The sequence below is a fragment of the Eimeria necatrix genome, genomic scaffold (genome assembly GCF_000499385.1).
Source record: "Eimeria necatrix Houghton genomic scaffold, Enh_scaff26, whole genome shotgun sequence".
In the NCBI taxonomy this organism is placed as follows: domain Eukaryota; phylum Apicomplexa; class Conoidasida; order Eucoccidiorida; family Eimeriidae; genus Eimeria; species Eimeria necatrix.
The window spans coordinates 64,531-82,684 of NW_013655239.1; the positions used below are offsets into that span (position 1 = coordinate 64,531).

Sequence of the window (18,154 nt, forward strand, 5' to 3'; positions counted from 1 at the left end):
GCAGACTTGCTGGTGAGGCAGCTGTATATGCCGCGCCGGATATAGCTCGAGCTAAGAACCGAAACAGGAATAGGGCTCGATGCAGGATCCCCCCAGAAGAAGCATTAGGCCTGCTGGTCAGGCAAGCGTCAGGTTAGACTCCAAAAGCGGCTACAAGTGTCTTATGCCCATACCCTGAGCGATGCCTCACACACGCGGCAGCAGAGGTAAAAACTGGAGATGAAGGAGCTAATTTTGGAGAGGCACACGAACTCACACAGTCCCACTAACCACCTGAACGGAGTTAATGCTTCAATGTATCCTCCAGAACTGAGAATATGGGCCACCTTACATCTTCCTTTGGAGCGAAGGAGGTAGCTTTTTTGTCCCCGCTTGTGGTGCAAAACGGCCCAACCGCACAATTGTTCAGCTTCGCTGCTCTCGTAGTCGTTAAGTACACCGAAGACGACTACATATTAACGCAGCCTGGCACCACGCAAGAGTAAAGCTTGTTGGGTGACTGGCTGCACAGAGTGGAGAAAGACAACCGTAACATAGGCGATCGAAAGAAAAGGATGAGGCCGCATTGTTATAACAAATTCACTCCCCGTTGGACTGTCGGCAAAGCTAGCCAATAACTATCATGTCGTAGTGCTGCATTTCAAGCTTCTTCGAAGTCCGTCATTCGCCGTGAATATAAGGAACACTAAATATCCGTTCATTCTGTCTGCCACGCATCTACGGGATTCATGTGGCCAAGACGCGGCCTGTGATGAAACTGCTTTGTACTGAGAACTGAGTTCACTGTTTTGAGGTTGGACCTCTTGCGATCAAGAAAGCTCCAGTGGCCTTTGGGCTCTCCATCAACACTTACGCCCAACCGTATCTAGGTCAAAGCTGTTTGTTTACATGTGAACGATGCTGTTAATTGCAAATCATGGCCCACTGACCATCTGCAGCGCCCTCCTGAGGTACATCAGCTCTATCTCAATCTCACCAGTTGCAAGTTTGCCAACCAGGTGCCCATCTGCTTCCGTTTAACTGTGACCGCAGAGGGTACATAGCCTTCCAGTACAAATAATAAATAAGGTCATCCGTGCGTCGTACAGACACTAGTTTCAAGTTGGAACTTCTCTCTATGTTGCTTCCGTCAGGGCTACTCGATAGCGGACAAGAAGAGGAGACGGCAATTGACAGCTTTGTTTCGTAGCAATCCCTCTGACAGAGGACGCAAAAGAACGGCAAAGATGTTGAACGTAGTACGGAATCAGCGACCCCCAGTTTGTCCCATTGGGGCGGCACTTCTCCTGCCTCTGTCGCGTGCCGCTGACCCAGTTGGCTGAAAAGCTCGAACTATACTTAAAAAAAACATCCTAGGATGCAGAATTCATATTTTTAAAGCTTAAAAACAATGACAGTGGCAATGTAGTCAATTCCTACCCAACATTTCTGTGAGCTGCCTTAGCATTCGCCGCTTGGACGTCACGCAGAGCAACTTCGTCAATTCCTATTCAACACTTCTCTAGGCTGCGCTAAAGCTCCCAGCGTCCAGGCTACGGCTGATATATGAATTAGCTAAGCGTAGAACTCAAGAGGCTGCTGCACAGCTCGGGCGTTTTGCCATGAATCGAGGGCGCAAAGTCTCAGTGTGTTTGTTAGTCGGTACTCAGTAGATGTGCAGCGCATCCTACTGGCCGGGAATGTCACTGTTCCTTTCTCTCAGAGCCACCTGTGACCGGTACTTGATGGCTCCAGCGGAGAAGCATGACACATCTAAAAGCGAATCTAGAACAGTGAGTCCTAATGTAGGTAGGTTGCCCACCCGCGTTGAGGACACAGTGAAGCCTGCACGTTGCCCGCCAATCACTTCAGTGGTGGAAAGGTTGCCTTGTACTGCAGTGATAAGGAGCCGAACAAAGGTCTCGGCACTTTGGTCTCAGTGTTTTCTCCCTTCCTCCGAAACTTGGCATCATTCCTACTTGCGGAAGGTGGAGTGGAGTTGCCGCATTGGCACAACCATTCTAGAGCCCTACTGGCATTTTCTAAAACAGCGTATGCTTTGGACACTGGAGTTGCAGTGCACTTTGCATTCCAGGAGATCCTCCACCACTATTTCGAGAACTCCGGAGTTCCCATTCCCTTTCATCCGAGTGGCCAGCCGGGGCATTCCGCGACTACTTTAATTTCTATATATTAGAAAAACAGATAATATCGTATTTGTCGAGCACTACGCAACGCACGCACTCCCAGGAGTACTTTTGTAGGCAGTACCAGTTGGCGTGCCTCTTTGGCCGCCTCTCAGAATGCGCGCGTCAGGTTCGCACGCTCCAAAACGATTCCTTCACTGCTAAATGTTTTGGCGTTCATATGCAACCGTTGTTCATTTCCTCAAATGCAATCGCCGTCACTATATCGTTAGTTGCAGACTCAAACTCACTCCGGCTACGAACATCCAACACACAGAGCCCATGTACGGAATCGGCAGCACTACAGCGCCACGAATAAATTCATCCAGATCACACGAGTGGCCCCAAATTAAGCTGAATAGATTTATTTTCTCTCTTATGTTGCGAAAATTGAAGTTGATCGCTCTGAAGAAGGCTGGCTTACACGCTAGTATGACGAGTTGATTGACGGACTGTAACGGAACACCGAAGTAAACCGTACGCAACACCGCTACACAGGTATGCTGGAGCCCCCAAATTCACTTTCTTTCACAGCGCCTTCCAGAACAGTAAAGAAATCAGTATTCATGACCCCTCTACTTACTGGTTACCGTAGGAAAACGTTGTTTTGAGCCATCACAGTTCGTTACTCACCAGTCTGCCGTCTCAGTCGCCAGGTGCGATAGACATTTGCCGTTCCATTTTGCTGCATAGCACACTACAAAGTGCAATCAGGTGCATTAAAAAGTAACACTTATTTTCCATTCTATGTGTAGGAACAAGAATGGTGAAAGCTGTTAAGAATGTCATCAAGCCAGCTGGAAGCGCAGCAGTACGGTGTGCTCGGCTGACAGCAGCACACCAGCCCCTCTGGCCCGCACAGCGGCGGTTCCGCAGGTACACCTTCCCCCTTCATCTATCTGCATTTTTCGCAACGAAAGTGGCCCCATTTTACGACGGTTTTGCTGATCATCATTTGCACATCTGCGTTCCCCTGGGCACTAGTGCTGCAGGTTCGTCAAGTATGGCACTTCTGCAACCACACGCTCATAGTTTTCGTTGATGCTGCTCTGACACTTCCACCCCGTGTGCGTTTTGCAGAGTAGGCCACTTAGAGCGGATGATGTGACTCGAGGGAGTCTTTGTAGTAGGAAATATTTTTACTCAGTTTAAGTTCGTCTGGAGATTTGTCAGTGCAGTTGGCTGGGTCCGTCGTTCTGTGCTCCGTAGTGTCAGTCTGGTGTGCGTGCTTTGTGCGACCTTTCAGGTAATTGTCGACGTCTCTTGGGTGCTTTCACCAGCTATCTCCTTAATTTTTTCATTTCGTGCGAAAATGGCGGACGAAGAGGTCCAAGCTCTCGTCGTGGACAACGGGTCCGGAAATGTGAAGGCCGGAGTTGCAGGTGATGATGCGCCTCGCGCAGTGTTCCCATCGATTGTTGGCCGCCCAAAGAATCCCGGCATCATGGTTGGGATGGAGGAGAAGGATTGCTATGTCGGCGATGAGGCGCAGAGCAAGCGAGGTATCCTGTCTTTGAAGTACCCCATCGAGCACGGGATCGTCACGAATTGGGATGATATGGAGAAGATCTGGCACCACACTTTCTACAACGAGTTGCGTGTTGCACCAGAAGAGCACCCGGTTCTTCTTACAGAGGCCCCTCTAAACCCGAAGGCAAATCGTGAACGAATGACTCAAATTATGTTCGAGACGTTCAACGTCCCTGCGATGTACGTCGCCATCCAGGCCGTGCTTTCGCTGTATTCTTCGGGTCGTACTACTGGTATTGTTCTGGATTCGGGGGACGGTGTGTCCCACACTGTTCCAATCTACGAAGGTTATGCACTGCCGCACGCAATGATGCGGTTGGACCTTGCCGGTCGTGACCTGACAGAGTACATGATGACAATCCTTCACGAGCGTGGATATGGCTTCACCACCACCGCCGAGAAAGAAATTGTGCGCGACATTAAGGAGAAGCTCTGCTACATCGCGCTCGACTTCGACGAGGAGATGAAGGTTCGGCACCCGGACAGTTTGTTGCTGTTGGAAATTTGTTGCGAGTAGACCTCTAGTGCTCAGTTCTGTTCATGTAGCATCCATCCTATGAGTTTCCTGATGGCAACGTAATCACTGTTGGCAGTGAGCGTTTCCGCTGCCATGACGGCTCTCATTCTGAGCTTTTGTTGTTTCACGTGAATGTTTCGTGCCTTTTTTGTGTCCGCAGAATGCCGAAGACTCGAGTGACATCGAAAAGTCCTACGAATTGCCTGATGGCAACATAATCACTGTTGGCAATGAGCGTTTCCGCTGCCCTGAGGCTCTCTTCCAGCCTTCATTCTTGGGCAAGGAGGCATCGGGTATCCATCGTACCACGTTCGATTCCATCATGAAGTGCGATGTGGACATCAGGAAAGACCTCTACGGCAATGTTGTTCTCTCTGGCGGCACAACCATGTACGAAGGCATTGGCGAGCGCCTTACCAGGGAGCTCACGTCTCTGGCTCCGTCTACGATGAAGATCAAGGTTGTTGCGCCTCCTGAGCGCAAGTACAGTGTCTGGATTGGAGGATCTATTCTGTCTTCGTTATCGACTTTCCAGCAGATGTGGATCACAAAGGAAGAATATGATGAGTCTGGACCGAGCATCGTTCACCGCAAGTGCTTCTAAGTGTGCAGCAGAGTAGTTCATGACTTGCGAAACGGCCTCTCGATTGATAATACGCTTTGCCGCAACGTGAAGTAGGCGTTATTGTGTGCTTCCTGTCGCTGAGCTCCTGCATCGAGCGGCAAGGGGTTCGACCGAGCGCAAATTCTGTGGAATAGCTGGACAAAAGCATCTGCGACGAGTGGGGGGCAGGCGCAGCTAGCTGTTGCTCCCGACATCAGTCATGAAAATGCGTTTCAGGCTAAGCAAGTAGCTGCCCGCCTGGTGGGAAGATGAGGCTAGGGAATGCTATGTTTGCCCCTCACTTGGCGGTATTGCAGTGTAGTCCGTGCATTGTGAACCCAGAGAAATGTGCTCCGCGTGACGCAGCGAGGCACAGGGGAACAGCAAGAGGGGCCGTTACTGCTCAGCGTGCTGGACCCCCTTGTTCCTTCAAACCTTACTTATGAGGGCTTACGCATCGCACCTGATGGATCGGGATAGCATGCTCGTTTCACTGTGCAGTAATAGGTGTGATAGTAGTGTAGTAGGCAGGATGTAGGGACTTTGCAGTCGGTTGACATGGGTGGTGCCCATTGTTCGATAGTGAGTGCTTGTTGAGGACGAGACTGGGTTGCAAAGCAACAGGTTACTGTAGGTTTATGTAGATGAGACTGAGCTCTGCTCAGTGTTCGGTAGTGTTTGTCGAGCACGAGACTAGGTTGCAAAGCAACAGGTTACTGTAGGCTTACGCAGTGTATTTTATGGGAGGACGGCAAGTTGTGAGGCAGAGCAGGTGCGCGGAAGTCTGCGACAAGCAGTTCAATGGAACTACTTGAGATTGATGGAGCAGAAAGATTAAGAAGGGGCGGAGTGTCCGCTGTTCTATGGGCAGAAGCAGCGAGGCTTGCAGGGGCATTAAATGGATGTTTTTCAGAAGTTCTGGGAGATCATCAGTAGTGGGGTAGGCCTACCGCACCGTCTGGTCGGCCTATTAGTTAATGCAGACATAGGCGATTCTTCGGTGGTGCGTAACAGGGTCAGTCATGGATTGGGTGTATGCCGCTCCATTTGTAGCTAGGAGAGCCTCTGGTACCCTCAGGTATCTTTCTAAGTTCGCATTGTTTCCTCAACGACTACTTTATTAGGTCATTTTCACCGTGAAAGTATGTTCACCTTGGAGAGAGAAAATTTGAGAGAGCTCTGAGTTGTTGGAACAGCCCAAGTAGCTGACTCTCATGGGATACTACTAAAGCCAAACGGCGCGTTATAGCGCTCATCTGCAGGAATTGATCTTTAAAAAAATGATCTTTTAAGGTTCATGCCATACTTATTGAGTTCGCTAGGTGTCAACTTGTCGAACACATTCTTGAGGTGTTGCGTATCTGGGCGCTCCCAGGGATTCCATGTGAAGCAACTGTCCAGCGTTGTGCGAACGCTTGGATGAAACCAGGCAGGAACGGTAGGTTTGCGACGATTGTACAAGAGCGCGTGTATTACTCCTACGCATCCACAGGAATCAGTATTGCTAATCGTCGTGGCTGCTGCAAGGTCTGGTTGCAAAGCTGCATACATTTGCTGGAATGAATTTCACTTACCCTCGTTAGAGTGTATGTCTTCGTAGGGTATCGGACCCCCCAGTATTTCAATTAGGCAGCATGCAAGCCCCCAAATATCAAGCTTCTCATCCACGTAGTTGCCTTCCACGAAGCATTCAGGAGCCATATAGCGGGGAGACCCTCCGTTGTCCTCCAATTTAAGCTTTCCGTGCTGCTCTAATGACCGTGTCTTGCCAAAGTCGCAAAGCCGAATGTTGTACTGCACACATAAGTTGAACACCACAGAGAAACCAAGGGCGAAATTCAGTCACCGAGCTGTGCTCACCATCCATCCTGGAAGAATAGCCAACCAATAGCACCCAAGTGAAACAAAAACCAGCGAATATTCATGGCAACAAGTTATGAATTCTGGCGAGTTGTGTTGGTAAAAGATGAAAAGGAGGCTACGAAGAAATTGAGCGCTTGGTGCGAATCCTGCTTACATCTTGGTCGACGACAAGGTTAGCTGTCTTAAGATCTCTGTGGACAAGGCGCTTCTCCGTGTGCAAAAAATGCACTGCTTCTATGAGCTGCCTACACATTTTTAGTCGAATACCGGCAGGAATATTCGCTTTATTCTCGTACAAAATATCAAATATGTTCCCACCATCTAAATATTCAGTAACCAGACCTACAAAATTCTGATCGATACAAACTCCAAAATACCGAACAATGTAAGGGTGTTGAATCATGCGGTAGGAGTTGATCTCTCGTGCAACCGATCTCATTGCTTCCAGTGTCATTTTGCCATGTGCTTGCTTAATAGCCACTACCTCACCCTTCCAGAGGGCCTTGTACACCGTCCCAAAGCTCCCCTGGCTAATGCACGACGTCAGCGCGAAATCAACGCTGTTGATCATCTCTTCTTCAGGGAGATTGAACACAAAATACCGATAGCCCATTGACTCAACAACACGAGCGGATGCGTGGTCCGGATGGCGGGTTTTGGCCGCCCATGCAAATGGGGTGCAGGAAATGAGTCCCTTCATATTTCCATTCCCCGAAACCGGAATCATGTGAGTATACGACCCCTCTGCGGCAACCTTGCTAAGTGCGTGACGGGGCAGATCAGGGGGTGGGCTTGTTGCGTCGTCCCGACGCCTATATGTTATTCGACAAACGCGACGGCTCGAAGACCTTGACTGCCGTGGCTGTGCTGGGCTGTTCGGCTCCATTTCACGACAGCCGGGGCGCTGCTGGTCGGCCTGTTTGGGCCACACAGTCATAACACGCATTCCGACAGTAGCAGCAGCATGGGAAGACATCTTACTTGCTGCTGGAGATGCAGCCAGCTTTGCAGCTGCCTCAGTTCGAAAGACTTTCTCCTGTGGCACAAAGGTCTCAACCTCAGAATCGGACGCCGATGGCGATGGCTCAGCTGTGCATTGAGAAGCTGATGTTTCTCTGTCGCTCGTCGAGGCTCGGCATCCCTCGCTTTTCTGATAACGGTTATACAAGCTGCGAAGATCCACTGCACCCATAAGCTGTAATGCTGGGTTGACGGAGGCGCGGCAGTTTTCAGAGATGCTGCTGTCGGAGGAGGGGTCAAAGCTAATTGCCCCCTCGGCATTTCGGCTCTTAACCCTTTTCAATATCTTCTCCTTTGCAGCTACAATATGATCAAGCTGCATTCTGTCAAAAAAGGAGCTGAATAACACAGGGGGCTCAATACGCCGGACTGGAGGAACAGTGCCACTATCAACCCCTGTTGTCTCCAGGGCGCACGAGCCACCACTGAAATTGTAACTGTGGGGAAAAACTGGTGGTCTTTGAGGTAAAGATATCTGCTTGATTATGTGCGTACGGCATGCCCTCCTGACATCTTTGGGAGTGACCAATGAGACAACACTGGATCGGGAGGACATGTAAGAGTCGTATGCACAGCGAACTCCTCCCCCTTGAGACAACGGAGCCCCTGCACCCCTCCAAACCCGTGGAGCGCCTTCCTGAAGGACGTAAGACGGTGTCACTGCATCTGGGCTCGGGGGATGGGGTGTGTTGTGAGGTGGTGGCTCTTGCTTGAACTCGTACCAGGGCAACCCACACGGCATTGAATGGCCTGCTCTGAGCCGAATACATCTGTCGGAGGTGGATGCTGATCCTGAAGACCTTGTATCGCTTTGGTCACTTACAGGAAAGCCTGCAGGTGAGTATGTGCGTCCCCATATTGGTGAATCGATGCACCGATTCTGAGTAGCCACCATCGTAGGCCTGCTCGTCATGGTAGAGACCACTACAATGGAGTAGGAAGAGAAAAGTTAAAAGTCCGTGAGAAGCTTGTAGTGATACATGAAAACAGTTGGAAGAATCACTGTTCGAGATGTCGCTGCTACCGCTACCGAGAGCACGAACTTCCACGGGAAGGCGGACGAGAGGCTTGCAGCCTGAGTTATGGAAAATGCAGTGGCCTCCGTACAGGCAAAATGAGTTACGAATGGTGGAGAGTGAAAATTCCGATGCTTTGCGGTGGCGCCGCACCAGCAGAACACCATGAAGATGCGCTCGTATTGAAGAGAGAAAATGGACCTCACGTGCAGCCGTGTAACACCCCAGTAAGCTATAACTGTTGTTTCTGGGTAGAAGTCTTTTCGTCTAATGATCAATAATTCAACTCGCCGCCATCGTTCTTACACCGAGCTGCTTGGCGAGTAGGTGTTTCATCAGCTGTCTTCGTGGCCGCTGCCGAGCGCGGAACACAGGTCGGCCACGACTAGGACAAAGATTGGCTTTTCTACCAGCCTAGCCAACGTCAGATACAAAACACCTTATTTTTGTGAGAACAGCCTGCTTACATTGACTTTTCCTGGGCAAATGATACCAACAGGGTCATAGACACCACGGCTGCTCATAGCTAGCGACCACTCACCACAATCGACAGTGCAGTGCACCGCATGCCCACACAACCCCGAACGAGGAAGCAAAACTGTATTGTAGAGCCTAAATGAAAACAGACTAGAAATAGTTCATGGGTTGAAGGATGACACAACCGAATTTAGCTGGATTTTGCTGTCGTCGCGTTGAATAGGACGGGATCGGTACGGTGCATTACAAAAGGCTTCGGCCGTAGATGAACATTAGGCAAAAACAGGAGCAAACTACTGCTTTTGTAATCATGGCGATAATATAAACAGACTATTGATTTTATAATCATCCTGAAGTACATTGGAAATGGCAGAGTACTGGAATGCTCCATCAAGAATGTTTTGACCCCAGAAGGCGTATTCCTAAGGACTTTGTTGAGATCAACCAACAGGGTACACACTTGTTACCCTCACATTCTATGCAATCAATGATAAGTATAAGAAATGCATTAGCACAGTAACTTTATATCAAGAGGCCACCCAGCAACCTTCAATTCAGGGTGACCGGTAACTGACAAGCCATTTTTCTCGGTGCAAAGCTTCTCTACTATGAAATACTCGTTGCTTTCCCCACATAAACTGTAGCCTTGCAACTGATTGCTTATCGCCTCACTTCAGGGCCATCTGAGTAAACAGATGCCACAATATCGTAACTTCAAAGACCATCTTGGATGTGCTGCATTGTGCTTTAACACGCATTTGTTGAGTGAGCAGCAGAAACGAAAGGCACTCTACTGCAGTTTCTTACATCCGCATACATCCGCAGCAGCTGCCAGAAATAAGTCCTTCACAGAGCCTTAGCATGAACTTGGCTGGAATGACGTCCAAGGAAGAACAACCAAGCCAAGTCAAGCATCACCATATTTAAGAGAAAATATAACCAACCATCCCAATAGTACGTGCTCCGACTTGTGTCCTTACTTTTGTGTATATATATATATATATCAATCAGCGTGATACGTGAAGGTAGCTGCGGTAGCAATGGCGGAAACGAACGGCCGACTAAATGTCCAGCACCCTCCATAGCCAAGCTGCGGATGTGCTGATTCAGCAAGTCTTATTAGGTGCGAAGAGACTGAAATACATTCCATAAAGCGCACACCACTGGATTACCTAAAGGTCATCTCGTAGCATGCGTCGAAATATGTGAAGAGAGCGGACGCCTCAGTACGACTGTACTAGAACCAACGGCATACACAAGCATTCTGCTAGCCCATACCATAGGTACAATGTCTACCCTTCAGGCAGGACCCTAGCGTTGTAGTGTAACCTACTGTAGGTCGCCGACAGACATGAAAGGTAAACTATATCTGCTGCTCTCAATTATTTGGACAAATGGACACTGAACTAAATCTATGTGCGTGAGAACGGCAATGGCGTTTCCGTGGTAAGCCACACATTCAGAGTCATTCTGAGCACTTGAAGGTGTAGCATTCCTGCTGCGCTAAGAAAGCCGGCTAATGAAGTCAGTTAAATCAACTCTTTGTCAGTAAGAGACTGCAAAAGTTTGGCGAAGCGCCTGTAGCGCCTCATACAAATAGTGTCCGCCTCCACTGGAATAGTATACGGAAATCAGTAAACAAAGGATTACTTGAAGGCGGATTACCTAAAGGTCAAAAAGTCCCTTATATACTTATTTATATATATATATATATAGATTCGACAGCAAACATTAGCTGAGGGCGTTGAAACCCCAGTTTTGTATACTCAACAATAGCAGACCGTTGACGCTATCCCCTTTGTTGTCATTTCATCTCTGCTCGTGACTTTTGTTTCCTCTTTAGCTAAGTGTGCCTAGACGAAGTAACTTTTTCTTCTTTCGTTACCACGTAACAAAAGGCGTTAGACGCTACGAGGCAACCTCTGAGGTTACTTCCGTTGGTATACCTCCCCCTTGGCCATATTGTCACTTCTACTATTACTGACCACTTACCCCATTTTAATAGTTGCTTTTAGCGCACTGCTATGTGTATACCGCACCAATCATCTGTAAACGGTGATATGCATGAGGCTAGGAAACGAGGTGATCCCGCTTCCAGAAACACTAAAAGCAAGAGCAACAGCCTTAGCACCTGCTGCATCAGGATGATCACTGTCCGCATAAGCAGCAACAGCTGCTGCTGATTCTTGCGCTAATAAGAAAGCTTCACAACCGAGCGTATGTCACAGGCACGCTTCAGAGCCCTACCCTTTGACAAATTCTCTTGCTAACGTCCACCTTGGGCCGTTCATTTCGGTTTGCTAGTACATGACAAACCCATTTTCGCTCTCCATTCTAGACTCCAGCAGCTACCATCCCTTGACCCCCCATTACTTTGTGTCTTGAAGGCAAGCCACTGCTTGTTCTTCTTTTGTCTTTTTTCCTGTTGTCATTTCCAGCTTTATTAAGTTCGTCTGCTTTCTATTCCTTTCACGTGCCCAAGTGTTATCCCCGCCAGAACCTCATCATGTTTGTTCCGCTTAGAGCTTCTCTTGTTACTGTTGCATTCGCTGCAGCTATTCATGTTGCACCTGCCTCTTCTGCTGCAGCTGTTACGGCAGTGGGGTCTGAATCCGCTCCTGTTGCAGCTCTTGCAGCTGCTCCTGCCCGCGCCACTGGTGACTCCTTTCTGACTAACTGAGCCGCTTTCGTTTATGGATACATGCTCATAGTCTTCGTCTCCCCTATTAAGTGAATTGCGCGCGCATTCACTGCTGTTTACCCCAGCTAACTTTCTGTTTTGTTCAGACGCATTTGGGGTCGTTGTGCCTTTCTTCGTTCTTTGTTTTCCCGTTTTTTTCTATAGTGTATCATTTTTATCACGATTAAGATTGTTAGTACCATATTTAATTAGCTTTCCGAGCCTGGGCTGCAGGAAGAGCCGCGATTATGTAACTGAGTTGCTTCTAACTATGCTTAGCCTTTGCAATACTGTATCCTACATCCTTTGAATGTTCTTCTTCCGTGCCATTTTAGCGCTGCGCACCACAGCAACAGCGCAATATCCAGGAGGAAGGCTAACAAAGTGCAACACTATATCCAATGACAGCAAACTTTCATAGGTGATGCTCATAATACTAAAGAGTTTAGGCGTAACATGCAAACTCTTTTCGGTATCGATGCGTCAAACGTAGGCGTCGAAAATCTGGATTAATGCGGGCTACTTGTATGCATCTTCGTATGCTTTAGCGAACTAGCCATTAGGCAACTTTTACGATGCGTGAAAATCGAGTCAACCTTTAGGTGTTTTGGGTGTTTCGGCTTTTCGCTATTGTGGGAATTCAATGCGTGAAGGGTCAAATTCATGAGGCTCCAAAAATTCTGTAGATGTGGACCATGTCTTAAGAAGGAATATCCCATCTGTGATCATTCAAAGCTCTCCAGGCTTCACTTGTATCCCAGCGCTGACGCTGTGGTCACCCTCAGCACTACAGATTAACGCGGAGTTCTAACTCCACAATGGCGTTTCCGGTTCTCAGAAGGTCCTCATCCTAGAGCAGATGTTATCTCTCGAAAGTATTGTATGGCAGCTATGGACCTGAAGAACTCGCTGATTGTTTCTTTCAGAATGCATTTTGTTGTGTTGGAGAAGCGATCTTTAGAAATGATGTAGGAATGTGCAAAATGTAGAACGGAGAGGGGAGAAGCGTTGAATAGGCTGTACTTTTGTGCAATTTTTTACACTTCGTCCCAGGCCAGCATCAGAAAATCAGGGAACTCATAAATATTACTTTACTCATGTTGTTTAAAAAATCACGGAAACTTGGAAGCCTGCACCAGCTTTCAAAACACCTGACTAAATATCAGAATATATCTCCGCTGAATGGACTGGGAAACAGTAGTTTTCCCTTTCTTTCATTTGAAAGACGGGAATCAGTGAAGGGATCCTGTTGGATGCCGTGGACAGCTGATTGTTTGCGATCTTTTCGTCCAGAGGGCTAGAACCTCTGCGAAAGGTACTTCCAACTGGATCTTTAATGGCAATCTTTCACATGTTCTCTAGAGAGGGTCTTCTGTGAACTTGCCAGGAACCTTTTTCTGCTCCTTCAGGTTATAAATGTCTTAGTTCCTTAATCTATCATTTGGAAGTTACTTTCTATTCAGGTCAATGACCTCTCTGTTTCCAAAGTCATCATTTCGACCTTGCCTTTTACTTTTTGAGCTTGCCAGTTCAACAGAATTTTCTCGCTACTCTGATAGATGCAGCTTAGTGGGACTTCCGAAAAATAAAGCTGCAATTTCACGCTAAGAGCAGCCGAAAATCTGTTCTACCGTTTCAAGTAGTCCAAAATATTTATTCTCACGTTGTGATTTATTGAGCGCTTTATAGGCGGTTACTTCCCCACCTTATTATGTGTTGAATTCGTCCTCAATCTTGTGAAACCAACTGCTGCCTGAAGCAATTGTTTATGCAGAGTATCCACTTGGAGTTTTTATTCCTTTGTTTTCTCTTCTGTTTGCGCTCATCAATGGAGGAAAATGGGTAGCTTCTGCCTACGGCGTAGCGTCCAGGTGTAAAACACAGTAGTTTTCTTCGTGTAGGCCCTTTAGTATGAAACTCGTCCTGAACTCCGTCAACGGCGTTCTGAGCTCTGATCTCAAATCGAATTTCTTGAAGAAGAAAAAACACGTGTCGTTCCAAGACGCCCTCTCACAGGAAGTAAGAACTTATTCTTTTTTAAACAGCGTCTCCCGCTAGAACACACCTGCAACTACTTTTATTCTCCACACAAGTGGCCTCTCTATCTCCCAGGAGGGAAAACATATGTGTAAATTAGAGGCTACGCTGGAGTGGCCAGAAATAGAAGGAAAATGAAACGCTTCGAGCTTGCAAAGTTTGATGGTGGGCTCCTTATGCGTTTGGACGCGTGTGGCAGTTTTCAAAAAGAAGCAGCTTTCCTTCAGGCTTAACCGGTGAATTTAGCAAAAGCAAGAGATTGGTTATTTCAAGTGGGTAAAAGGTACGATTGGAAGAAACTAAATGATGCGCGTGAGCAGCTTGCTCCAGTCCAAAGTCTCTGCAGCTCTGCGTTATCGTGTGTCTGCGCTCTTTCCGTCCAGTTCTGAAACTCTCTTAAACAGCAGTATTAACTGTTCCTACAGGTATCACAAGAAAATTTCTAGTGGGGCTTCTTCTACTACTCGCATTTTCCGACAGATTTTATTTACCTCTCGCACCCGTAGGCGTTGAAATCATCTCAACAATGGATACATAATCTGGCAGCATGACGTTTAACTCCTGCATAAATGCGAATACTGTGCCTGTAAATATGTGAAAACTTCGTCAAACTTTGTTTAAGGCTAGTTTCCAAGCCTGTATAGAGTCCAATTACAATGTAGTGGCTACAGTAGAATGATGCAGTATTGCCACATGTAGTGACGACGCAGCATGGCAGCCGCAAAATCACTATGTGGCGTTGATGTAGTTGCCAAGCCGAATATGCTTTGTACATCGAGAAAGCTCTACACTGCATGGGGCTTCACGTGTACGTCCGCTCTCGGCTAGTGCATGGGGGCTGGATCCTGGGTGCTTGTGAAGGGAGCGTACATTCCGTGGATGCTCTCAGCATGTTTCCTTTCGTAAATATTCTTAACGTTCAAGACAAAAATATATTTGGAAATACAGAGTAGGATGACTAAGCGCGCTAACACCACAGTGGACCTCGGCTTCCTTAAAGCTCGTGGGCTGGTAGGGGGTGTGCGGGCCACCATGGAAGCTCATTGGTGTAGTTCACATTTTGTCACTGCCCAGTTGAATTTGGTGTCTTTTTGTGCATTCAAAGTGACTTATTTACGTTTAGTCCACTACGAGCGTCGAGTTTTTCCTGAAAAGCGTCTTTAGAGCCCCCGTCCGTGGGCAGCTGCCGTTGTTCACCTAGTGGTAGTTGTGTGACAGAGTGTGAGGCTGCTTCCTAGCACAGTTTTCCGTGTGCAGATGTTGCCAAACAGCCAATACTAGTTACTAGCGGTAAATAAGTGCTGCTATTTTCTTTCGGTACTCGCGCATCAGTTTGCTGATATCCCACGGGCAGGATTGAAGTGCTGATATTTACATGGTGCTGTCTCATCAGCGTCAACTTTTCAAATACTTGCATTAGACGTAGAAAAACAATGGCATTTGAGGTAGCCTTTGGCGATGCATGTAAAGATAAGTCCAATCGCTTCTTAGCATCTTCTCGGTATGGAGCAACTTCAGCAAGCGTCGAGGCAGACGCAAGATTTCCTCGATGCAGTCTGCCCGAGGACACGTCCAAACTAAGTAATATATTATCTTCTTCTGTAAGCTGTGATATGAATATAATCCCGTTCAGCAGTCCGGAGCAGTCTCCCGCAGCAAACACAATCTTTCCTCTCCCGGCTCCCTGCACGCACTCTGATAATGCCTCACCTTTGGGTGCTGTTCCGTGGCTAATGCACCCAGCAACAGCCTCAAGATGCCACGACGAACAAAAGCAAAAATGTTCCGGTGACACCGCATCCTCGTCTAAACCCGAGGGGCCTCCCTGGCCGTCATTTCCACGGGGTATGCCTTATCCAGAGCGAAAACTTTTGCTGCCCGCCATAGCTGAGCCTTCTGTTGAAGATTGCTCAAGCGATTCTTCTGTATCTACCGCTGGCGATGCCACAGACTCCAGCAGCAACAATTGGCTCAAAAGTATTTCATCAGATTTTTCACAGGAAACGGTTTTCGACAAGGGAGTACTTCCTCCTCCAAAATGCCAAAAAGCCGTAAACCAAGCCAGCACTAGGCAAGATGGCGAGGGCCTCGACAGAGGAAGCCCGTGTCCACCATTTTGGCCATACACTAGCTGCAAAACAGCGCCAGAGGCGCCATCAACGTGGAGCCCCTCCTGCGAAGGGGCATATCCTGGTGGACTACAGATACAGTGGAGTGTTACGGAATCGTTTAGAGAGCAAATAATGTGCCGCACATCCACGAGCTCACAAAATATTTGCGAAAGCCGTAGTCTTATTGGCACCAGCTCCACTTTGGTGCATCGTGGAAATTCTATGCGTTGTGGAACCATTATGCCACCGATGGAATATCTGGATGATGCCAATGATGGGCGATCTTGGCTAGAACATTTGGAAAAGCTTCGCGGAGGTGCCCCTAAAGAAGAGTATAAGAGAGAGAGGACCCGGATAGTAGATGCTCTCATCCGGCGAGCTGCTACATACCCTAAAATATCTGGCATATATTTTGACAAGCACCAGGTACAGAGATATTACTTACGGCCTGCTGTGACTTACAAATTGCTGGTAAATTTAAGGGAAATTTATGGTCACTCAGTCTTCATCTTGATCTTGTGTACTGCATGGCATTGAACACATGGTTGCGCAGCTTCGCTGGTCTGTTGGATGGGCTCACAATGGGCGTCGAGCGGCAAAGTATTTCCCAGTTAAACTTTTCGGGATGCGTGAGGGATACGACATGGCTGTAAGCTTCAAGTCCACCAAAACCACGTCTCTGGAGGCTTCCTCGCCACTTCTAACTAATCCAGTCCAAGCTACAGAGCCGCCGCCTAGCTCTACGAGGAGTGACGATCAAGGCAGCGACCGAGCAGTAGTGGCAGGGGCTATTGGCCCCCTTGGAGGTACAAATGTGGTGCCGCTTGCTTCTGAGAGACCTATGGCAATGTCTCTCCAGCTGCAACCTGCTTTTACTGGCCCTACTAATCTGTGCGGCCAGACGTGGCAGAGTAGCACGGAAATGTGCCCTCTGTCTTGTCCAGAGAAGCCACTAGCTACGCCAGGTCTCTTACTGACAGGGAGGAGCCAAAGGGTGGCAGCTGGGAATGGAACAAGATCGCCGGACACCAATCATTGTCCAAGCAGCGTTCAGCCACAAAACTGTAGTATTAGAGCACTCCCATCGCCCTCGCAGCAAGGTCTGCACCCTACTGAAACTAATAAGATAGAACAAGGTGGCCAAATAGGTCGCGGTCATACATCAGGGCCCAGTAGTCCTATCAGAAAACCTCAGGGCATACTCTCCAATACACCGGTTTTGCAGCCAAGTCCGGCGCAGTGGCCCTTCACGACATTTCCTGACGTAGACAACTATAAAGTGTCTGGTCCTAGTAGTGCAGCCCCTGACAACAAAAGTAGGCAGGCAATGATGGCGACGCCCTTAATATCTTCAGATATTTGCTATTCGAACAGTACGGAGAAGTCTAGAGAGCAGGCTTCCGGAGTGCTAGCGCCGCCTTCACCATTCATCCCCCAGCCTGCACACAATTCTGATAGGAGCACGGAGGAGTCTCAAGCATCTTGTTGTTCCGATGGCCTAGAAATGTGCGGATTTGGGAGCAGCGCGGATGAAACCAACGCCAGTGTTTCCAGACCATCGACTGCCAGTAATACCAAGGCCTTGACCAACGAAAGTAGCGTCCGTTTCAGAGGTTATTCTTCAACTATGTCTGAGACATCATCTGCTCAAGAAAAGTATGATCCTGTTCGCCAAAGCTCTCTAGAGCCTTATACACACGCAGTAAGCCGCTTTTGCGAAATTGTAGCGCCCTTGCATCTTAGCTTTTCATTATTTTCTCTTTTGCTGCTTCCCTGTATGTTAGTAGCTCTAGACAGTTCATTGCTATTCTCTTATTTTAAGCTTTCCTTTTTACTGTACTTTTGCTACTCACGTTCCTCACAGTAAAAGGAAAAAAACATTTGCCAAAGCCGTTCTGTCAAAAGATTTCACTAATTCGTCGGCATCTGCTGAATGTTGCTTTGCTGTGATCTTGCGCATCCGGTTTCCCTAGATCTGCATCTGTTTCCCATTTCCTGCCCAGTATTTTACACCCATTCTTTCTTCGAGTGACTATTATTTTTCAGCAGGGAGCTTCTAACTGGCAGGCTAAGCAAACCCTGCAACCGGAAGAGCTAGGCTCCTCTAGAGCAACAGCTCCAACGGTTCTCCTTT

General features: G+C 48.1%; 3 protein-coding genes across 3 annotated transcripts; 2 read left to right on the forward strand and 1 right to left on the reverse strand.

The window, feature by feature from the left end:
- Window positions 1-3,477: 3,477 nt before the first annotated feature.
- Window positions 3,478-4,816, forward strand: ENH_00036780 (actin, putative; the record flags this gene model as incomplete). The annotated part of the gene is made up of 2 exons (XM_013585087.1): window positions 3,478-4,164; window positions 4,373-4,816. 2 exons carry the CDS (start codon window positions 3,478-3,480, stop codon window positions 4,814-4,816), a joined length of 1,131 nt encoding a protein of 376 aa, XP_013440541.1.
- Window positions 4,817-6,088: 1,272 nt separating this feature from the next.
- Window positions 6,089-8,612, reverse strand: ENH_00036790 (Tyrosine kinase-like (TKL) protein, putative; the record flags this gene model as incomplete). The annotated part of the gene is made up of 3 exons (XM_013585088.1): window positions 6,089-6,294; window positions 6,391-6,610; window positions 6,834-8,612. 3 exons carry the CDS (start codon window positions 8,610-8,612, stop codon window positions 6,089-6,091), a joined length of 2,205 nt encoding a protein of 734 aa, XP_013440542.1.
- Window positions 8,613-15,342: 6,730 nt separating this feature from the next.
- Window positions 15,343-16,557, forward strand: ENH_00036800 (hypothetical protein; the record flags this gene model as incomplete). The annotated part of the gene is made up of 1 exon (XM_013585089.1): window positions 15,343-16,557. One exon carries the CDS (start codon window positions 15,343-15,345, stop codon window positions 16,555-16,557), a length of 1,215 nt encoding a protein of 404 aa, XP_013440543.1.
- Between the last annotated feature and the right edge of the window lie 1,597 nt (window positions 16,558-18,154).